A 23,445-nucleotide genomic window follows, 5' to 3' on the forward strand; every position below is an offset into this window, starting at 1 on the left:
CCTTTGGAAGTCTCTTCCTTCAGTTCCTGGAGCTAAAGGACATCTCATGAAGCCAGCTCACCTATGTCTAGTTCTCCCATCCATTCTGAAACCAGTCTGCAAACCTCTGACCCCTTTGGGTTAGAAAATATAAACTGTCTTTTCTAATCACATCTATTTAGGATTTCTTTCCTATCAAAGTCTTCTGCAAGCATTCATTTGCCTCCTGCTTGTGAGTCAACCTACCATCCCTGAGATGAAAACTAGAGAAACTAACAGACAAATAGACCCAAGTTTGAGACTTTTCAATTTAGAAATTAATGAAAAAAATGAGACAGCATAAGACAACATGGAATCATAAGGAGTTATGTCACTCACCTCCACATTCCCTGGGCTGAAGGATCATTTTACAAGCAATTAACAGAAGAAAGGAACTAGCAATGTGGAAACTCCCCTACTCCCTCAATCCCTCAAAAATATGACTCTCAAAATCACAGAGATTATCTAAATCCAGTGATATAAACATACCCCTTGTTTGTCATAGGACAACCATTAGGAAAATGAAGAGTGGCATCAGGTGAAGTGGATGCTCTTCACCTGATGCCAGCTCGGGAAGTCTGACTCTTGGCCCCCGGCTAGAGAGAAAGATCTAGATTCCAACCCATCTTAATTCCTCCTCCTCCCTCTCAGCTCCCTGGAGCCACAGGCACCTCCTCAGCTTTCATTGCACCAGGCAGTTTCCCATGGGGGACCAGGTTTTAGAGATAGCAGCAAGAGGCTGAAGTATCCTGAGAGCACAACTGAGGACCTCCCTAGCCCAGCCCAGCCTCTTACCTGTCGCATCTGCCCCTCCAGCTGGCGAACTCTGGGTGGCCACCAGGGCTGGATCCTTGACTCCGTGCACCTGAGTAGCTTCTCCCTGGTGTGTCAAAAAGGCAGAGCACAGATCAGTTTCCAGGGCTTGGAGCTTTAGAAAGGAATTCTGCCAGCAAAAGCAGAACATCAGGCTTGCTCCCTTAGATCTTAAGAGAGTGCTGGGTCTGCAGCTCCTTTCTCAGGCGACCGGCAGGAAGGGGGCCTTGGCTGCTTCAGGCAGAGCTGGCTGTGCCAGAATCAGATGCAGAGTTATTCCACATGCAGCCTCAGTTTCTGCTTCATTTAAATCCTAACGCATATGGATTATCTGTGACACATGGGACTGGTGATTTCGTCAGCAAGAGACGCTGCACCCAGATAACCAATCTGAGGAGGTATCTGCTTCCTGAGTGTTAGAGGCTTTACACTGTGCCAGTGTTTCATTCATTGTGCTGACATCAGGAGCGGGTGACCTGAGGCCCCTCCCAGCTACCATTCATAAAAGCCAGCATCCCTCCACCGCAAAGACTGCAGCAGACCAAACCGCAGTGCACAGAGGGTTACTGCTGCAGAGGCTGCCTGGCATCGCTGAGGTGCTCTGGGACTCCTTTAACTAGCTTGGCATGCGGTGTGTGTGCATGTGGGTAGGGGTGTGTGTATGTATCTTCTGAAGTTACTTCGCTCACATGGGATTAGCCACAGCTGTCTTTTATCAAGAACAGAGTAGGGATGGAGGGAGATGACCTTGGCCCCTTAGTCTGACCCAGCCACTGAGGGAGAAGCAATTGATCTTTTCTAACTCCCAGCATGACATCCCCTCACACCTCTTCCTTTCTCATTTTAAATTTCTTCCATGGTGCTTAATAAGAACAAAGTCATAAAGACTGTCAGTCATATGTTCTGACGCACATATCCTGCTGTGATGCAGATGCCCAGCAAATTAATTCCCCTACCAGATGACCAGGTGAAGTGAGTCAGACCGAGTCCCTGGCTGGACTCCCCTCTTCTTCCACCCACCAGTTTCCTGGCAGGGAGGCTACCTGGGGTGGAGCCATTTTCCCTACTATGAACCTGCAACACACACACACATACACACCACACCTACAGCCTGCTCTCCACATAATCTATTCCCCACACACCCTTATCCCAACAGCCACATCCTACTCCATATACCCACTTCCCTTATATACTTTCACACCCTGTGACACACAGGCACCACGCCCCCTGCCCTACATGTACCTTCAGCTATTGTCTCTCATACCCTCATGCCCAACCCTCCTACCTTCAAACTCTACTCCACTCATACTTTCAACTTCAAATACCCCACCTCCACCCCACACACATTCTCATTCCTACCCCTCACACTCAGCCCTTTTTATCTCCATCACCGCACACCAACATCCTGCTTTATATGCACCCCCACACCCCATACCCAACTCCCACTCTCACACTGTGTTCCCACACATGCCCACCCCTAATCCCCATCTACACCCTCCCACCTTCTGCACATGAACACCCACCCCCAACACCTCCTCACACTCCAGGCCCTTCCTGCACAGACTCCCCTATCTGCTAGTCTGCTGCTGGATATACACCCCAAAAGAACTGAAAGCAGTGACTTAAACAGACATTTGTATACCCATGTTCATAGAAACATTACTCAGAATAACCAAGAAATGTGTTATGAACTGAATTGACTCTCCCAAATTCCTATGTTGCCTCTCTCACCCCCTGTGTAACTATATTTGGAGACAGGGCCTTTAAGTATGAACCTGAAGTATGTTTTAAAAGCTGCTCACTGAGAAATTTCTTAAATCTGTTGTTTCTAGGCCAGTTTGAAAGTAGCAGGGGCTTCTCAGGCTCAGGACCCCTCCCCCACCACGCTCAGAGATGACGTGAGAACTGGCACACCCCCACCCCTAACCCCACCCCCAACTCCCCATCCCCTGTGCTCAGGGGCTGTTGCCTTGGAGCCCACAGCTGGAATGACCCATCTGCTCAACATCAGGCCATTTTTTACAGCTTCTTCCTTTCTAGGATGTTCTGTGAGCAATCAAGGTGGAAACAAGAGCCCAAGGTTACTAACAGGAGACACAGAGGAGCAAGGGCACCATGTTTCTGGAAAGATTTAGTAACCAGGCATCAGGGATGCAAAAAGAATGATTCCAGGCAAGCTTCCTACTAAAGAACCTTAGAAATAGGGGTGACCTCTCAAAACGAGCAAAACTATTCTGAAAATTAAGAACTAGCACCATAAGGGTGTAGAATGGTACAGCAGCTACAGAAAACAGTATGGTAGTTCTAAAAATAGGTAGTTTTTCAAACATGGTCATTCTAAAAATAGATCCAGCTAGCCCATTGCTGGATATACACCCCAAAAAAACTGAAAGCAGTGACTTAAACAGACATTTGTATACCCATGTTCATAGAAACATTACTCAGAATAACCAAGAAATGTGTTATGAACTGAATTGACTCTCCCAAATTCCTATGTTGCCTCTCTCACCCCCTGTGTAACTGTATTTGGAGACAGAACCTTTAAGAAGCAATCAAGGTAAAATAAGGTTGTAAGGCTGAGGCTCTAATCCCTCAGGGCCCTCTAAGAGGAGAGAGGCCAGGGATGCACATATACAGAGGAAAAGGCCAGGTGAGGACATAGTGAGAAGGCAGGCAGCCATCTGCAGCCAAGGAGAGGCTTCGGGAGAAACCAGTTTTACCAGCACCTTAATCTTGGACTTCCCACCTCCAGAACCATGAGAAAATAAATCTTGTTTCAGCCCCTGAGTCTGTGGTATCATTTTTTTTTTAATGGCAGACCTAAGAGAGTATTACTAGATTAATACGAAGGTAGACGCAGACCAAGTGTCCATCAGCAGATGAATTGATAAATACAATGTGATATATATCTACAATGGAATACTATTTAGCCTTGAAGAGAAAGAAAATGTTGACACACACTACAGCATAGATGAACCTTGAGGACATTATGTTACACCTAAAATAAGCCAGTCACAGAAGAACAATGTCTAGAATAATAAAATTCATAGAGATGGAAAGTAGAATTGTGGTTGCCTGGGGCTGGTTGGAAGTTGGAAAGAGTCACTGTTTAACAGGTACAGAGTTGAAGATGAGGAAGATAAAGTCCTGGAGATGGATAATAGTAATAGTTGCACAAGAGTGTGAAGGAGCTTAATGTCACTGAACTGTGCACTTTAAAGGGTTAAGATGGTAAATTTTATGTTGTGTCTTTTTATCCTAACTTAAAAAACCCCAAAAGTTCCTGTTGTGACTCAGTGGTAATGAACCTAACTAGTATCCATGAGGACACAGGTTCCAACCCTGGCCTCAGTGTGTTAAGGATCCAGCATTGCCGTGAGCTGTGGTGTGGGTCATAAACGTGGTTTGGATCCCGAGTTGTTGTGGCTGTAGTGTAGGCCGGCAACTACAGCTCTGATTCAACGCCTAGCCTGAGAACTTCCATATGCTGCAGGTGTAGCCCTAAAAAGACACACAACCAAACACAAAAACCCAAGAGTACAACAGAACGAAAACCAGTCCTTCTCTATATTTAGCGGGATGACATGGAACCAGCTGCCTCTCATATACTCTATGCATTCCTGTATACTCTACCAAGACATCTAGGATGCAGCCTTCATGTAGAACCAGAGGGCACATCTGTTACACACTGTGCACCTGACTTTAGGCAGGTATCTTAGCTGTTCTGAGCCTTAATCTTAGAGGCAATAATGACGGTGACAATGGCACCTGCTCTAAGAATTAAATGAGGGACAGCACAGAAAGCACTTCTCACAGCACTGGCATGTGGTAAACACTCAAGCACCAGACATGGTGGTTATTATGTGTGGTAATTACATGCATTTCCAATCCCAGGGGCAGAGGGCTGGTCATGCAGGAGGCCAAACCCCACAGCAAATTTGAGGCCTCGGCTTATCACTCTACCTCCCAAGCTCCCTCTCTGCATCTGCCTGGGCAGAACCTGAGCCTTGGTGACTTGTAAGTTCCCTTCCAACTTTCAAGAAAAAAAAAAGCAAACAAGGCTGGTGCACAGAACCTGATGGTATGGGTGCTTGGACGGTGTCTGTGGAACCAAGCCATGTGTTCATACAATGCAAAGAAACAGCAAAGAAGTTCATTGCAGAGTTCATCCAGTCAGAGAGTTCAGAGGCCTCTCCACTCCCCCAGAGAGTGGGGTGTAATGCAGACACCCAGTTATGGACAGAGGCAGTAATGGGGTGGTTCGCACCCATCTTTCCCTTCCTCCCTCACTTGTACTCAGGCTGAAGCTGAGACTCTGAGGGTCAAAGGTGTGTGTCTGCATGGCTGATCTAGTCCTCTCTCAGACATCAGATAGGAGGAAGCTTAAAGGAATGAGGAAGGACAGAGTGGCCAATGGAACAGCAGAGAGATGATGAAGGTCTCCAGGGACAAGAAGACCTCCAGGTAGAAGGGAGAACATCAACCACTGGAAGTGAGTAGCAGAGGAAGAATGGAAGAAACCGCCCATCGACTGTCATCAGCCATGTCCCTTGCCCACCCTGAACAGACCCATGACCTGAGGACTGTGTGAGATGGGCCTGATGACAGGGAACCCAGAATAGTGGAAGCAGGAGGCTTTACCTATGACTTTTACCATTGTCACACACATGCCCTACAAGGGGGCGACAGGTGGCATCAAGCCTGTCTCATTTGGGTGAAGCCCCATGGGGCCGCCCCTGAGAAGGCCATTGGATGTGAGGGTCATGCCCCTAGCAGCTGTACCACACAGGGCAGCTCCCAGGCTCTCAATGCACAAAAAGCTGAGATGGGTTCTGGAGCAGCACAAGACCCATGTCAGCCCCTTCCTCATGGGGCTCCGGTCTACTGGGGAACCAGCTAATAAACAGGCAAAGAAATCAAACAATAATGCCAGTTACTACTCTCACAGGGCTATGGAGGAGAGGAACTACAAGCCTGGGGAGAGAGAGAGCAAACAGTTGTCACTCTCTCCAACCTTGCCTGACTGGGTGACCTTTAATGCAGAAATAAGCCTTCCTCTGATTGAAAAATGAAGGGCAGTGAAGCCCTGTGGTCCTAGTGCTCCCTCCTCTTCCCTGGGGGCTTGTGCTCCCAACCAGGCTGCCCCCAGCCCATCCCTCAAGGCCAGCCTCTAGCACTTTTCCAGGTTCACATCCCAAGTCTCCCTGGATGGGTCTTTAGGATCTGCAGGAAAATTGAGCAAGGCTCAATTTCTTGGATCCTCTCAACAACAAGAACCATCTCTGCTTTCCCAGTTCTCCCATCCAGTCACCAAAGACACCAGAGAGACATCCATGAAACCTTGGTGGGGTTTTTGAAAAGCTCATTTTTCTCTTTTACATAATGGAAAATATGCTACTTGTTTCAGAAAATACTCTCCTTGTTTTCTCTCCTCTACAATTACAAGGTCCCACTTTAGTTGGGTTGGAGTGGAGAACACCCACACAGGCTGAAACACTATTTTCAGATGCCTTTGTCTGCAATTCCCCAGTCATCGAGCTAACTTACTTTTAAATTCTATGAAGAGGTTAAATGGCCCTATCCCTTTAGCTACCCAAAAGTTACACAGAGATTCTCTAAGGTTATATGGATCAATATCAAATTGGAAATCTGCTCAAAACTGAGGTTACGATGGGGTCCCTGCACACCCCTATGTCTACCGCCCATCCTTCTTCCCTGAGCTCACATTTCCTGAGTATGTTCCAGTCCTCACACACTCCACCCTTCCTTCCCATCCACTCCCTGCCTGAACCTCCCCAGGCCGAATTCAGCTCTAGTTGCCTCATAGTCAGAGTTCTGTCAAATCTTGAGCCAGTTCTGATAACCTTCTTCAGACAAGGGCCCCCCACTTTCTCTTTCAGCATCTTGTGTTTTTCCTTCCCAATACTCGCTATACTGTGGACTCTTCTTGATTTCTCTACCTATTTACTGGCCCTTTGCAGTTCCAAGAGGGCTGGAACAACGCCACCATTGTTCATGGCTGTACCTAAGCATGATAAGAAGAAGGGGAGCCAACCATGAAAAAGAATGAGACAAAGAATGTATAGATATGTATGCCTGGGTCACTATGCTATACAGCAGAAACTGATACAACACTGTAAACCAACTCTAACAAAAAATAAAATAAAATATTAAAAATGAAAAAAAAAGAAGTCATTGTGACCAGGCTTCATAGAAACAATAAAATATACTCATCCTTTAAAAAAAGAAAAATAAGAAGCTCCTGTCCTGGCGCAGCGGAAAGGAATCCGACTAGGAACCGTGAGGTTGTAGGTTTGATCCCTGGCCTCGCTCAGTGGGTTAAGGATCTGGCATTGCTGTGAGCTGTGGTGTAGGTTGCAGATGCAATTTGGATTCTGTGTAGATGTGGCTGTGGTGTAGGCCAGCAGCTGTAGCTCCGATTTGATCCCTAGCCAGGAACCTCCATTTGCCGCGGGAACAGCCCTAAAAAGCAAAAATAAAATAATAGAAAAGAAAAATAAAAAGACAGCCATTATATATGTTTTATTTTCCTGGACCCTTCTGGTAGTACCAGGGAGGCCCTTGTGAGTATCCAGTTTCAAGCCTCCCTGCTTCCCTGGCTCCAATTTTCTACAAGCCTATGAATCACCAGGGAGTTTGTTACAGATGTGCACTCCCAGAAAGGGACAGACTTGGATTCTGTGGTCTGGGGCAGGGTTGCTTAGATGCAGGAGGTCCAAGGTCCACACTTGAAGAAATGCTCCCTCAGCCCCTGCCTTGGTTGCCTGTTTAGCTCTACCTGTCCTAGGAACAATAACTTTTCCCTGATCTATACCCTCAATAGCCTCTAGCCCTGGCATCCATCTTTGGTGCTGGACCACCACATCAGGAAGTATAAAATATGGGGTGCTCAGAAGCAAGGCAGAGTTACCTCTTGAACTGTGGCCGCTGTACTCTGGATATTCCTGCCAAAAGAAGTAGGACTTCTTCCAATGGTGATGGCTACCAAGAAAATGCCAAATTTGGAGCTACTGTTGTGGCTCAGTGGATTACAAACCCAACTAGTATCCTTGAGGATATGGGTTTGATCCCTGGCCTCACTCAGTGGGTTGAGGATCCATCATTGCCATGAGCTGTGATGGAGGTCACAGATGCAGCTCAGATATGGTATTGCCATGGCTCTGGCACAGGCTGGCAGCTCCAGCTCTGATTAGACTCCTAGCCTAGGAATGTCCATATACTGCACGTACAACCCTAAAAAGTGAAAGGAAGGAAGGAAGGAAGAAAGAGACAAAGAAGGAAGGAAGGAAGGGAAGGAAAGGAAGGAAAGGAAGGAAAGGAAGGAAGGAAGGAAGGAAGGAAGGAAGAAAGAAAGAAAGAAAGAAAGAAAGAAAGAAAGAAAGAAAGAAAGAAAGAAAGAAAGAAAGAAAGAAAAGAAAGAAAAGAAAAAAAAGAAAGGAAGAAAGAAAGAAGGAAAGAAAGAAAGAAAGAGAAAGAAAGAAAGAGAAAGAAAGAAAGAGAAAGAAAAAAACAGACAGACAAAGGGAGAAAGAGGAGAAAGGAAGAAAGCAAAGCAAAGCAAAGCAAGCAAGCAAGAAAGAAAATGACTAATCCACCCCATTCCCAGGGACACTAATCCCTGTGGGGCCTGTGTTGCTTACCTTTCACCATGCTTTGCAGCCCAGTCTAACTGAAGGATGATGCTTGGCCCATCCCAGTTTTTTCTGTGCAGGATGGCCAGCCTTCACCTTCCTGCACTACCCAGTGGAGAGATTCAATCTCAGAGAACAAGCTATTCACTTCAAGTAGTCTTCTGCTGACAAGAGGATCCAGGTTCTACTCCCATGACAGCAGCCTTTCTTTTCCAAAGACAATCTTGCCACCACACATAATTATGCAAACCAAATTTTCTTCCAACCAGATGACTTTTTAAATTTTTATGTTTATTGGAGTTGATTTACAGTGTTGTGTCAATTTCTGCTGTATGTCATAGTGACTCAGTCACCCATACATACATACATATATATATACATACACACACACGTATGTATATTTACATTCCTTTTCATATCATCTCCAATCTTGGTCTACCCAGGGAGACTGGATATAGTTCCCTGTGTTGTACAGTAGGACTTCATTGCTTATTCATTCTAAATGGAATAATTTGCCTCTATCAACCCCAAACTCCCTGTCCCTCCCACTCCCTCCTCTCTGATTTGATTTTAACCTGGGAAGCGGGAGTCCTATACCTCTTTGGGATATCCTCATTATGTTCACTTTTTTAAATAAGCAATAAAAACAAGATGTTTGAGAGAGAATAATACAGTTTATAAATTCATGTTTTCATTCAGGACTGTGAGCTTTTCTAGATGATAAAACATTGATTTTTCAAAAATAAGAGCATGTCTCTTTTTCAACTCACAGAGTGAACTTCAATGGCTTCTCTTTGTCATGTCTAGTACTTAAACCATGCAAAAGCACAAGTTTTAAGATAGAATAAACCCCCTAAAAAGAAAACATTTTTCCACAACATCAATTATGTCGCTTAGGCTGAAGTCCATGAATCTAGTCCACGTTGTAGCCCATATGGTTACTTCTTTGTGGTACCTTAAGTCCCAATTTCATTTAGTCCTGAAAAATACTCTGCTTAAAAACTAAACTCAGTAAGATGTGTGCACAGCAGAGGGACCACAGGTACTTTTAATCTCAAATCTACCATTTGTTACTTCTGTGTCTGTGGGCAAACCATCCAACCACATTGATCCAGAGGCACTTTATCTTGTTTTCCTTTTTTCTTCTTTCTACATCTGCACCTGCAGCATATGGAAGCTCCTGGGCTAGGGGTTGAATTAGAGCTGCAGGTGGAGCCACAGCCAAAACCAAAGCCACACCAATGCCAGATCTGAGCCATATCTGTGACCTACCCCACAGCTTATAGCAATGCTAGATCGATCCTTAACCCACTGAGTGAGGTCAGGGATCAAAGCCACATCCTCACGGACACAGTGTTGGGTTCTTAAGCTGCTGAGTCACAATGGGAACTCCCAATTTATTTTTTTCTGATGACACTATATTAACCCTTTCAATTTCTAAAATTCAATTAATATTAGAAATTAATAACCATTCCACTGGAAATCATAAAATCATTTGCCATATGAAATAAGTTACCAGCCTGTGTCTTTAAAAATGTCAGGTCACACTGGAAAGCATCAGCTGTTTTCTCAAATACTAATACTTTGCTAGAAAATGTGAAAATTAAGCATTTGCCTCCCTTAAAATCTGAGTTTTATAGTCCTAAGAAAGCCAAAAATGCCCTAAAAAGGTAAAAGATACTGTAAATCCTTGAAAAGTAAGGATAATAAAGTTCATTCTTCTACTGCAGCCCCCACACCCAACTCCAGTTCCCAAGTCAGAACTGGATACACATTTGCTTCGTAATAAATACTACTGAAGGAAAGAATTACTCCTTTAAAAAACAGCCCCAAAATCACAGCTTTCAGGCAAAAATTTGGTCTTAGGATCAGTAGAAGTAAGTTGGCAGGGGAGTGTGTGGGGGGACAGAGAATATCATGAAAACTGTGAGCTTTACATTTTGCCAAGTGAGATCATGTGGAAAATACATGGATGGATAGATAGACAGAATGATGGGTAGATGGATGGATGGATAGATAGATAGATATGAATAAACAAAGCTCCCCATCATTTCATCACAAAATGAAATTTTTAAGAACAATCTCCAAAGAGTTATTTCTCAACGTCGGTTTTATAAAAACCCTTACTACATTGTTCTTATGTTTCTCCTTTAGCTACAAAGCAATGAAAGCTACCGCACAGGCTGAAACCTGGAATCACTAAATAGACAGAGTCCCTTCCAGCCTGTCATGAGAGAGTAGGAAATTAGTAGTGTGGACAGGAGTAAATGCAAGGAAGTGGATGGAGGAAAGAACAGGGGACAGCAGGGTGGGGTGTGGGAAGGCAAGGCTGTTAAGCAAAAGGCAAACATAGTGGGTCAGCTACGGTGAGTCTTACCATAATTTCTCTGCTCAGCCCAACACCCCTGAAGTTTCTCCAAGTCAATTCCCAGACAAGGAGAAATTCTGACCAGCTGCTGCCACAGCTTCCACATTTTCTGCCAGTGCTATTCTTAAGGATTCCCCTGAGGGTGATGACTATAAACCTGGTTTCCCTGGAAATGAGAAGCCAGGCTGGAGAGTTGCTTCTGAATGAGGGGGCAAAATAAACCAGGCCTGGAAATACCTCTGAGTTTCTTTGCTGTGCGGTTCATTCAACTGGAAAAGAGAACTGGGGTTTACACCATGACCATGTTGGCTGCAGGATGTCCTTATTGATAATGAAAAGAGAAGTGAGCTAAAATTAAATGAATCATTGGACACTGTTCCTGCTGAGGAAGAAACGTTGGTAGGGAAGCAAGACCACTTTCTTTCAACTTAGGAAATCATACCAGAAAAAACATTGTGAATCAACTGTACTTTAACTTTAAAAAAATTTTAAAAAGAAGACTAACATACACTGGAATTACTAGCTGTAAGAATAATGTGTCCACAGAGAGGGGCTGACATAAAGATGAAATCAGGATAGGAAAGTAGAGTCAAGAGATAGAAAGAAATAGCATCTACATGACAAGTCTTTAATCCCTGGATTTAGCCATGCGTGAAGCCTATCCTGATCCTAAAGTTCCAGGTGTGTGAATCAATAAAAGCCTGTTATTTATTAAAGCCAGCTTGAATTAACTTTCAGTCACAAGGAAAAAAATCCCAGACACTGGGGAAAAAAAAATTCTCAGTCAATCCTGATCTAAGGCCCAACCCTGTAGACTGAGTTTGCATTTCAAGAGGAAAATACAGCTGCCTATTCCTACAGAAAAAAACACCATTCAGCCAACTCAGGAGTATCAGGGGTCTAAAGAAACCTCTTGCTAGACTGTTTCTTGAAATTAAAACGATTTTGGAGGAGAAACATATCTCAGACAAAACAGTAAGTACCATCTGGAGGTCTGATACAGCTTGATGCCAAAATTTATCTATATGCCAAACTATGGATGGTAATAAAAAAAGCAATCAAATCTTTCACATGCAGATACACACATAGACATGTGCATATACACTTGAAAAGGGACATAAGTTGCCTCATTCCATCCCTCATGGGAACCTATGACTAAATTCTACAGGCAGTGAGAAAAAAAAAAAAGAATGACGCGATAAGTGTTAAAACTGAAAGCACACCTTGAGTTAACCCAATTTGAAAACTTCTGCCTCAATTTTACAAATCAAAAACTGAAAGAGATTAATGTGATGCTTTATGATATGTAGTCTGGGAGTTGGAGAAAGAATTATAAAGACATAATATGGCATGTTTTCTCAGGGAATAAGAGATACATTAGTTTTCCTCATACATCTGTTATTTTCTCTTTTTTAATTAATTTTTTTTTCTTTTTATGGCTGCACCTATGGCATATGGAAATTCCTGGGCTAGGAGCCAAATTGGAGCTGCAGCTGCAGGCCTACATCACAGACACTGCAACACCAGATCCGAGCTACATCCGAGACATACACTGCAGCTTGCAGCAATGCTGGATCCTTAACCTACTGAGGGAGGCCAGGGATAGAACCCACATCCTTACAGAGACAATATTTAACATACCGAGCCACAACAGGAACTTCCTGTTATTTTTCTTAATTAAACTGAAGCCAAGAATGGGATCTGCTAAGATGTGGAGAGGAAAACAATATTTTTTCTCATTTTATTCTTCAAGCAACTTTGGGGACTACTGACTGATTATCAATTATACGCACATAGGGAAATGACTAAAACCAAGAGCTAAGGTGAAGGAGACATTAACAGATCTCAAATCTAGAGTATTTTCCAATCAGGATCAGGACACCACAGCCAATAAAATCTGATGTCTTGTAGAGGCAGACTTGAAAGCTCAGGTCAATGGCAGAAAGGAAACTCAAGTTTTTCAGAAACCAACTCCTATAGAATAGTTCCAGAGACACTGAAACTCATGGAATGGAGATGCAAGTCCTATCAAGAGACCAAAGTCAAAAACCAGGGGCTTGAGACTGGCAGAAGACAAGTGAGACTGGCAGGAATCAAATTTGTACTCATGCCCTGGGGAGACAAGAAGTGATTGTTTTCAGTTCACTGGGAAAGCATGGGGAACATACACAGAGACAGACATCGATAGGTATCTGTGTTACATCACACTGCATAGAGGAGACCTCGGGTCAAGTTACTGTATAGAAGAGACCTGCTACATAGAGGAGACCTTACTGCATAGAGGAGACCTTACTGAATAGACTGGAGACCTTGGTCAAGTACCAGATCTGGAATCAAATACAGCTGGGCCCCATCTATCTGTCACAGAGAAAGTAGAATGAAGAAGTTTAAAAAGTAGATGTGAAATCTGGGGAAAATATAAAGCATATATGTAATATCTTAACACTGTTATAATCAACAACTACAACATTAGCATCCATAGAAACACCTGGAAAATACTTGTGGACCATGCTTCTTATGAGGTTCAAGAAACTCTTTATGGAGTCCCCGTTGTGGCACAGTGGAAAAGAATCCAACTAGGAACCATGAGATGGCAGGTTTGATCCCTGGCCTTGCTCAGTGGGTTAAGGATCGGGTGTTGCCGTGAGCTGTTGTGTAGGTCACAGATGAGGCTTGGATATGGTGTTGCTGTAGCTGTGGCATAGGTCAGCAGCTGTAGCTCCAATTAGACCCCTAGCCTTGGAACCTCCATATGCCACGGGTACAGCCCTCAAAAGAAAAAAAAAATTACAATTAGTAGCAACTGATTATAACAGTCAAAAACTAGAAAAAGCCATACAATGGGTTACAGCAAGAAGAATGAAAGCTAAAACTACGTGCCAAACATGTATGAATCTCTCATTTAGTAAGTAAATTAAACCAGACACAAAAGAGTACATATAGTCCATTTATAACAAGTTCAAAAACAGACAAAACAAATCTACTTAAGTCTAAAGAACAGTTATCCTTATAGGGGAACAGTGACTGGAAGGAATTAAAAAGGGGTGCCTGGGATGCTAATAGTGTTCTTTTTCTCAGTTCTGGTTGTGCACTTTGTGAGAATTCACCTAGGTGTATACTTATGTGCATTTTTCTATATGTATTTTCTATTTACATTAAAAATACTAAAGAAGTATTTCCCATATGTATTCCATAAGACTCATTTGTCTAAAGGAATGGTAATTTGGGGGGGGGGTCTTCCAAAAAAGAGTTGGGTATTCTATAAGTTTGGGAAATGCTAGGGAAGACCCAGTTTAATATGTTCAAATGAAACGACAACCCACAGAGAAAATCTTTGCAAATGATGCAACCAACAAGGGCTTAATCTCCAAAATATAGAGACAACTTATGCAACTCAACAACAACAAAAAAACAAACAACCCAATCAAAAAATGGGCAGAAGATCTAAACATACATTTCTCCAAAAAAGACACATGGATGGCCGATAGGCACATGAAAAGATGCTCAACACCATTAATTATTAGAGAAACGCAAACCAGAACTACATTGAGGTACCACCTCAACCTAACAGAAAGGCCATCATTAATAAGTCCACAAATTAACAAATGCTGGAGAGGGTGTGGAGAAAAGGGAACCCTCCTACACTGTTGATGGGAATTGGTACAACCACTCTGGAAAACAGTTTGGAAGTTCCTCAGAAAACTAAATATAGAACTACTATATGATCCAGCAATCCCACTCCTGCGCATATATCCAGACAGAACTTTCATCGAAAAAGATACATGCACCCCTATGTTCACTGCAGAACTATTCACACTAGCCAAGACATGGAAACAACTTAAATGTCCACCTACAAATGAATGGATTAAGAAGATGTGGTACATATACATGATGGAATAGTACTCAGCCATAAAAAAGAACAAAATAATGCCATTTGCAGCAACATGGACACAACTAAAAATTTCCATACTAAGTGAAAGTCAGAAAGAGAAAGACAAATACCATATGATATTACTTACATGTGGAATCTAAAATATGGCACAAGTGAACCGATCTACAAAATAGAAACAGACTCACAGACATAGAGATCAGACTTGTGTTTGCCAAGGGGGAGAGGGAGTGGGACAGACTGAGAGTTTGGAGTTAGTAAATGCAAACTATTCCATTTAGAATGGATAAGTAATGAGATCCTGCTGTACAGCACAGAGAACTATATCCCATCTCTTGGGATAGAATATGATGGAAGATAATGTCAAAAAATGAATGTAAAGATACATATGACTGGGTCACTTTTTTATATAGCATAAATTGGCACTACACTGTAAATCAACTACACTTTAATAATTTAAACAATATGTTCCTAGTCTACAGGAGGTCTCCATCATTGAGTCTGAACACGTCAGCCCTCCCTACATGGCCTTGGACCATGAGTTGCCCCATTCAAGCTTTTCTAAGGTTTCCAACAGTCTTCAAACCTTAGTCACAAAATGATCTGCACACATGATTTACCCTTGTAAATGGAGCAATTCCACTTTGAATACACATTCACTGTCATCAACAAGTCTGGATCAGCAGCACCACCTTTTCGTGGAAAAGCACACATGTACAATATGCCGCTGACTGCTCTTTCACATGCCTGGCTCCATTCAGCACTCTGGCACCCATGTAATCCCAGGGCAGTGAGCTGGCACAGTTCATGTAATTTTCAAATACAATATAGTGAAGGGATACAGCAAAGCAGTTTTTCAAATAGAGCGTTATGCCACTGTAATTTGAGAATGCTCAAGTCATCTTAGTATTTTCATGGGGTTCCAACTCACAATTCAGAGTCTCTCCCAAATATCTGAAAGTATCATAAGTTGACTCTTACAAGCCCCTCCTTTTTCTAGGCACTTATGACAAAATAAATCAGTGTTCTTTACAACTAGCATTGTGCTTATTCCCAGTGGGGCAAACAGTTCAGTTTATTGCCTCAATCTCCTCAAACTCCTTTTTCCATCCTGTTATCACCATTGAGATTGTGGAATCTGAAGGCTGTCTCTATGCTCAAAGGAGTAACAGGCAGTTTTCTGTGTTGTTATCTTTAGGATATTTTCCACGACCTCAGTTATTAACTGAGTTTAATAAGGCACCTGGTTTACCTTGGCTATTCATTTCTGCCAAATTCTACAGAGAAAAAAAAAAACCCATCTAAGTTCAGTAATTGCCTTTCGTGGGGGAGGAAGAAGAGAGATGCATCTTCAAATGACAAACAATTTACCCAAAGCCCATCATTTCTCTTCCTGGCATCTGAGCATCAAGTCCTTTCATTCTTTTGCCACAATCCTAATCAGATATACCACCCACTGCTCCTTAATTATATAACGAGGACAAGAGAAATTACAGTATTCCAAAGCAACATCTTAAGCTAAGGCATTTGTAACAACAGGGATCCTAATTATACTATATTGATTTCCAACAGAATTAAATTATATATCTCAAAGAAAATCTAGAACAAGCTAATTAACACTGTGATGTCCAGTGCAGTGGGAAACCATTTGGTTTGGAAAGTATGGCTTCAATATCCCAAAGCATACTGGAAGACCACACTGCAAATATCAAACTATATCATGCTCTGTGGAAAAATAGTAAGCATTTGAGACTGCAAAAGCTATCAGAAAAAGTAGGAGGTGGCAGGGCAGGGAGTTAAATAAAATTAAGAGAAAAATTTACAAATGCAATGGTCACAGTCATGGTTATACAATCCTGAAGCAAAGTTGAAAGAAGTATAATGAAATGACTATGGGACTTAGCTTAGGTCCAAAACGTAATGAACAATCTTGCAAATAACATTTTAAATGAATCTGATCCACAGCAAGGAAAACACTGCCCAAAGAAATGCTAGGAAAACAAGTTTACTTAAGAGCAAAAGTACTAAAAATTTGAATCAGAATAAATTCCTGGGAGTTCCTGTTGTGGCTCAGCAAAAAACAAATCTGACTAGTATCCATGAGGACACAGGTTCGATCCCTGGCCTCACTCAGTGGGTTAAGGATCTGGCATTGCCGTGAGCTGTGGTGTAGGTCACAGACATGGCTCGGGTCTGGCATTGCTGTGGCTGTGGCTTAGCCCAGTGGCTATAGCTCTGATTCAACCCCTAGACTAGGAACCTCCATATGCCATGGGCGCAGCCCTAAAAATAAATAAATAAATAAATAAATAAATTTCTATTACTAGGTAAAAGAATAATAAATTTCATGACTGGCTAATTCATATGCATACAACCAGCAATGATTGCACCTACCTCCTCGAAGTCCTGTTGAGTTTCAAAAGCATCCTTTGGCCAAATGGTAGCTTTCTGGTCTATACTATAAAATACAAAGAAAGAAAAATATTTCCATTTAAAAGAAACCTTTCAACAATATACATTTGCAGCTGGCAGCTACAGATCTGGCCATGGCCCTGTTGAAAACTCTTCACCGGTGTCCCACTGTCTAAAGAACAAAATCCAAGCTCCTTATAAGTCTGCAACAATTTGTAGTGTTTGAGCTCTGCCAGTCTTCCTGTCCCACCACCTGTCACTCCCATCCAGTCCCCTACCCTCCAGCCTCTCTGACCTTCTGTTTCATGAACATACAGTGCAGTTTCCTGGTTTCCTGTTCAAACCTTCACACTTGAAATTCCCATTGTGGCTCAAAGGGTTAAGAAGGCAACAAGTATCCATGAGGATACAGGTTCAATCCTGGGCTTGCTCAGCAGATTAAGGATCCAGCATTGCTGCAAGCCAAGGCATAGGTAGCAGTTTTGACTCAAATCCCACGTTGCTGTGACTGTGGCATAGGCTGGCAGCTGCAGCTCTGATTCGACCCCTAGCCTGGGAACTTCCATATGCCACAGGTGCAGCCCAAAAAGAAAAAAAAAAAAAAAACCTTCACATGTGCTTTTCCCCAAATCTTCACCAGATTGACTCTTGCCAGCATGTAGCATCGGCTCAGCTTCTAGGTCATCTTCTAGCAAGGCCTTCCTGACCTCTCTGATCAAAGCATCCTTCCTCTTCACTCTCTATAGCCTGGTCCTTAGATTTTTTTCCTAGCCCTTATCACTACCCAAAGTTACCCTGTTATGGGAAATTCCACATAAAAATGTAAGCTCCGAGAAATCAGTGATTCTGTCCACCTTCTACACTGCTGAATCCTCCGTACCTAGGACAAATTATTTTTTTCCTTTTTATGGCCATACCTGCGGTATATGGAGGTTCCCGGGCTAGAGGTCGAATAGGAGCTATAGCTGCAGCCTACATGAAGCCACAGCGCTAGATGCAAGCCACATCTGAAACCTTTGCCACAGTTCACAGCAATGCTAGATCCTTAAGCCACTGAGCAAGGCCAGGGATCGAACCTGAATCATCATCTGATATAGCTGCTCCAGAAAAATACCATTTGTCTACTGGAGATAGCTTTTGGAAACTTCATTCTATAACTTAACTAACACAATAAATATTATGACAATTGCTGGGTAACATGGTAAAGCCAGGTTTCACCTCTTCATTGTTTCCAGTAGAAGAAAAAGGACTTGAAACAAGGCAAATCTACCCTGAATATATTTTTTTTAGGTCAAAAACAAACAAAAAACCCCACAAAAACTCCACTACTGGCAGATGCTTAGCTCCAAATTGGGATTCATCAAATGCTATGGTCCAATGGTATCTATTACATAACATTCAATTTTTTTCTGCAGCAGTTTGTATGCTATTCTATAATAAATATATTAAATTACAGTTATTATCCTTATAAAAAGGCCTGCTATCTTAAGGAATAAAGGATTTAGTCAGTGCTAAGTCATTTATGAAAAGATTTATTTTGGAACATAATTATTTACAGTTATTATCTGCTTTACTTTGAATCCTGAAGAAAGAATATATGGCCTCTGAGTGGTCATCAAGATGAATGATTTCTAAAAGTTATTATGCATTTTTAGAATGCTACAAGCCTAACTTCAAAATATTCTTAAGAATGTCAAGTTCTTTCAATCCATAAGTACTGCTAACTGTGAAAACAATTTTTATTTAATCACACCCCACAGCATGTGGAAGTTCCCAGGCCAGGGAGCAAACCTACATGATAGCAGTGGTCCAAGCTATGGCAATGACAACACCAAATCCTTAATCACTAGGCTACCAGGGAACTCTCCAGGAATTTAATTCTTTTTTTTTTCATTTTTTTAACTTTTATTGAAGTATAGTTGATTTACAATGTTGTGAAGATTTCTGCTGTACAACAAAGTGTACAAACATCCATTCTTTTCCTGATTCTTTTCCTACACAGACCATCAGAGAATATTTGGTAGAGTGTCCTGCGCTATACAGCAGGTCCCTGTTGGCAAGTCATTCCATGTTCCTCAGTGTGCACATGCCAATCCCAAACCCCAAGTCCATCCCACCCCCACACCTGTCCCCCATTTGCCAAACAATTAACTTCCAATGAGAAAAATGTGTGAGTGGTAAAACAGAATTGTGACTGTCACACTGATATCTACCATGTCTGCACAAATCAGAATGTCCCTCCTGGGTGTGAGAGAAGATTGAGGGTCCCAACCATGAACCCTGGGAGAGTTGGTTCAAGTGAGAAAGAACAGTGAGGAAGAAGGCACCTGGCACACCCATGCTCTGCACATCAATTCCCTGAACCACAATTATCAGTTTCTTTCCAGAGCTTCAGAAAATGCAAAGTAGCTCTTTCTTACAAAATGGGGGAAACCTTCTGGGGGAGAGGCATAAATCCAGCCTGTCTGGTAACACCTAAAAATTTGAAGGGCTTTTAATTTTCCTCTAACCTAAAGGGGTTCCCAAATTGTGTTTCTATAGAGCTATGGTAGCAGCAGAAAAAGGAAAGTCATGTCCTCTAATGGAAAGAATATTTATCAGTTGACAGTTCTCAACCATTTCTCTAGGGTTTTAATGCCAGAAGATGGTAAAACAAATACACAATAGCCAATAGTCATGGAAGAAAAGCAAAAAATTGACTTTGTATATATTATTGAGATGTAGAGAATAGCTACATGTCATAGAGTCACAGGATTTTCCAGGAAAACAACTTGTAATCTCTGGGTAAGCATTTAGATCAAGTTTGAGAACCATGTTCAAAGCATCTATGGTGCTTTAATTTAAGGGTCATCTGACTGTCGTCTATGTGACTGATACAGTGTTGGAGAAATACAAATCAATAAGCAGACTCTTGACTTTTAGGAGACTTACAATCTAGTGGATTCTGAAGAAGAAAATAAAACTGACTAACTCTCAGTCTTGAGGCTATTTCCATACCTCAAGGATGAAGGCACGGGAGCTCATAGGAGGATGGTGGAGAGGAATTGGGGGGGTAGAGACAGATAAAGAAACATCATCAGGAAGAAACACAATATGAGTTCTTGGATGTGTTTTGAAAGTATTGAATGAAAGAGATGGGGTAATAAAAATTCTTTCAAAGTTTCGAGCCTGTATGACAAGAAAGATGACAGGTGGTTTTTTTCAATGGAGATAGAAAAATATGCCATTTGGGAAGGGAGTACAGGCAGCAGGCATAAAGAGAGGCAATTCATGAGTTTCCATTTATATATTCAAAGCTTTAACTCTCTGCGTGGCCAGAGCCTAGCACAGTGCCTGGCACACAGCACATGCTTTCTATATGCCCTTTGGATGGATGAATAAATGAAGGAACAGAAGAATCCAGACCCAAAAATGATTTTAATCTAACACTTACTAGGTTTGTGTATCTATAGGTAAGATATTCACCTCTCTCAGCCTCTGTTTCCTCACCCGTGAAGTGAAGACACTGTCAGCTATTGCATAGGATAATTCATGACGTGAAGGACAGTTTGTGAAAAATGCTTATGAATACTGTTAGCTGTATTAAAAATAACACAAGGGATTTCCCATTGTGGCTCAGTGGTTAACGAACCTAACTAGTGTCCATGAAGATGCAGGTTCAATCCCTGACCTCGCTTAGTGGGTTAAGGAGCCAGCATTGCTGTGGCTGTGGTGTAGACTAGCAGCTGCAGCTCCAATTTGACCCCTAGTATGGGAACCTCCATATGCCGTGGGTACAGGCCTGAAAAGTCAAAAAAATAATAATAACAACACATTGGAGTTCCCACTGTGCCACAGTGGGATTGGCGGCATCTCTGCAGTGCCAGGAAACAGGTTTGATCCCCAGTCTGACACAGTGGGTTAAAGGATCTGGCACAGCCACAGCTGTGGTATAGGTCTCAACTGCAGCTCAGATCTGATCCCTGGCCCAGGAACTCCATATGCCACAGGGTGGCCAAAAAAGAAAATGAAAACCAAAAAAACCCCACATGAAATGTAAAATTAAATGTAAAAAATACCATAATAGGGAGTTGCCATGGTGGCACAGTGCTAACGAACCTGACTAGTATCCATGAGGACATGGGTTTGATCTCTGGCTTCGCTCCATGAGTTAAGGATCCAGCATTGCTATGAGCTGTGGTGCAGGTCACATACATGGCTCAGATCCTGTGTTGCTGTGGCTGTGGTGTAGGCTGGCAGCTACAGCTCCAATTCGAACCCTAGCCTGGGAACTTCCACATGCCACGGGTATAGTCCTAAAAGCAAAAACAAAACATAATAAAATCATAAATGATAATAATTAACGGCATATCTTATTAGTAATCATTGAAGCCTGGTGAGTAAATAAGCTGAAAGGGATAAAAACTGGGTCATACTTGCTCAAAGCCTCTGGGTGGGTCTCAGAAATTGGCCAGTTAGGGGACAGAAGAAAGAAGAGCCATGAGGAAAACACAGATGCACCATGAAGGAGATAAGAAGCCAACCAGAAGAGCACTTTAAATAGTGAAGAAAAAAAAAAGTTACAAAAAAAAAAAAAGAAGTTACAAGAATAAAAGAATGTCAAGAAGAGCCTGACAATTCCAGGTTAATACCAGGCATTTTACTTACATTATTATTAGCATTATTAGGCCCATTTGATCTAATAGGAGACAGTTAAGGTGATTATTTTATCAATTCATTCAACAAATATATATTAAATACCTATATGTCAAGTATTATTGCAGGTGTTGGAAAGAAAGCAGTGAATAAAACACACCTCTGCCCTCTATGGAACTTGTACCCTTGTAGAAGCAGAGAGAAGCTAAAGAAATAAACCAGTGATCAATGGTGCACCAGAGGCTAAATATTACATAACAAGAAAGCAAGGCGAGGAGAACAGGGTGTGCAGAAGGACTGCCCAAGCTCATGCTGCTAGAAAATCTCCAAGTCATCTGGAAATGATGAGAACGAAAGTTGAGAAATAAAAGGCCACTGGAATGCAAAAGATAAGGTCATGGCAGAAGAAGAAACCGAATCGGAAGCTTCTCTCTAGAGGAGTTGAGCAGTGAAATGAGAAGACCTGGAACAGGATTAAGGTGTCTCAAACTACCTTCTTTTTTTTTTTTTTTTTTAATTTTATTTTCCCACTGTACAGCAAGGGGGTCAGGTTATCCTTAGATGTATACATTGCAATTACAGTTTTTTCCCCCACCCTTTCTTCTGTTGCAACATGAGTATCTAGACATAGTTCTCAATGCTATTCAGCAGGATCTCCTTGTAAATCTATTCTAGGTTGTGTCTGATAAGTCTTTAAAGGTACTGCTTGAACCATTTACAATCCTGCCTGGAAGTTGGCCTAAGGACAAAAACTGGTTCACACTGAAACAATCCACTTCTCTTGCCTCCCTTCATCTAAAACTATGACAGCACATCTCCTTCCAAGCACTTCTCCTACGGGAGAAGGCAACGATGAGACAGCTAGTCAGGGTGCTCAGCCACCTCCAACAGGAGCCTGCCCTCCAGCCCAGGCCCGGGCAATAGGAAATGTGGCCTGGACTCCTCAGAGCCCACTCATGGCTCTCAGCACTGATGCCTCCAATCACCATCACCCCAACACCCCCAGCACCCCATCACAGAGTCACCACCACCTTTGTCACTGTCACCAACACCCATCACTGTCACTGCCATCTAATCACTATCACCACCACCACTCTCACTGTCTCCACCACCTCATCACTGTTACCACCATCTCAACACTTTCACCAACCCCTTTCACTGTCATCACCACCTTGTTCCTGTCACGACCACTCCATCACTGTCACCACCACTCCTACCATCACTGTCAGCACACTCACCTCACTGTCACCACCACCTCACCACTGTCCCCACCACCTCATCACTGTCAGCACCATCTGATCACTGTCACCACACCCACCTCACTGTCACCACCACCCGTTACTGTCACCACCACCTCACCACTGTCCCCACCACCTCATCACTGTCATCATCATCTGATCACTGTCACCACACCCACCTCACTGTCACCACCACCCCATCACTGTTACCACCATCCTGTCTCCATCGCCATCACTATCACCATCGTCATCACCAACACTACCATTGCCACCATGACAACCACCATTGTGATATAATTCAATATAAAACACTCCTTAACAGAGGAACATAAAACTTAATAGTGTGCTCATATTGAAAGAGCTTCTTCCTGGACTCTGTGACTATAAAATTGCAGCCTGGCCATGAAGGGGCAGTTTTTC

At 42.6% G+C, this 23,445-nt stretch overlaps 1 protein-coding gene across 12 annotated transcripts in view; it reads right to left on the bottom strand.

Annotated features, from left to right (window-relative positions):
- Window positions 1-23,445, bottom strand: part of FAM13C (family with sequence similarity 13 member C) — a 131,367-nt gene that overhangs the window by 43,530 nt on the left and 64,392 nt on the right. For 8 of the 12 annotated variants that reach the window (XR_014827950.1, XR_014827949.1, XM_084996998.1 and 5 more), the window contains 2 exons: window positions 17,135-17,198; window positions 814-898 (listed from right to left, as the gene is read on the bottom strand). Coding sequence is in view for 3 of the 12 variants with exons in the window: in XM_013983265.3 (XP_013838719.1) it covers window positions 814-898; window positions 17,135-17,198 (149 nt within the window). In the remaining 9 variants the exon portion in view is untranslated. The remainder of the gene's footprint in view (window positions 1-813; window positions 899-17,134; window positions 17,199-23,445) is intronic. The other 4 variants (XM_084997001.1, XM_084996997.1, XM_084996999.1 and 1 more) reach the window with 1 other exon arrangement.

This window comes from Sus scrofa, chromosome 14 (genome assembly GCF_054392235.1).
Source record: "Sus scrofa isolate SSC_HxYL_T2T_F1_AM1 chromosome 14, Sscrofa_HxYL_maternal_Yorkshire_Landrace_v2.0, whole genome shotgun sequence".
NCBI classification, from domain to species: domain Eukaryota; kingdom Metazoa; phylum Chordata; class Mammalia; order Artiodactyla; family Suidae; genus Sus; species Sus scrofa.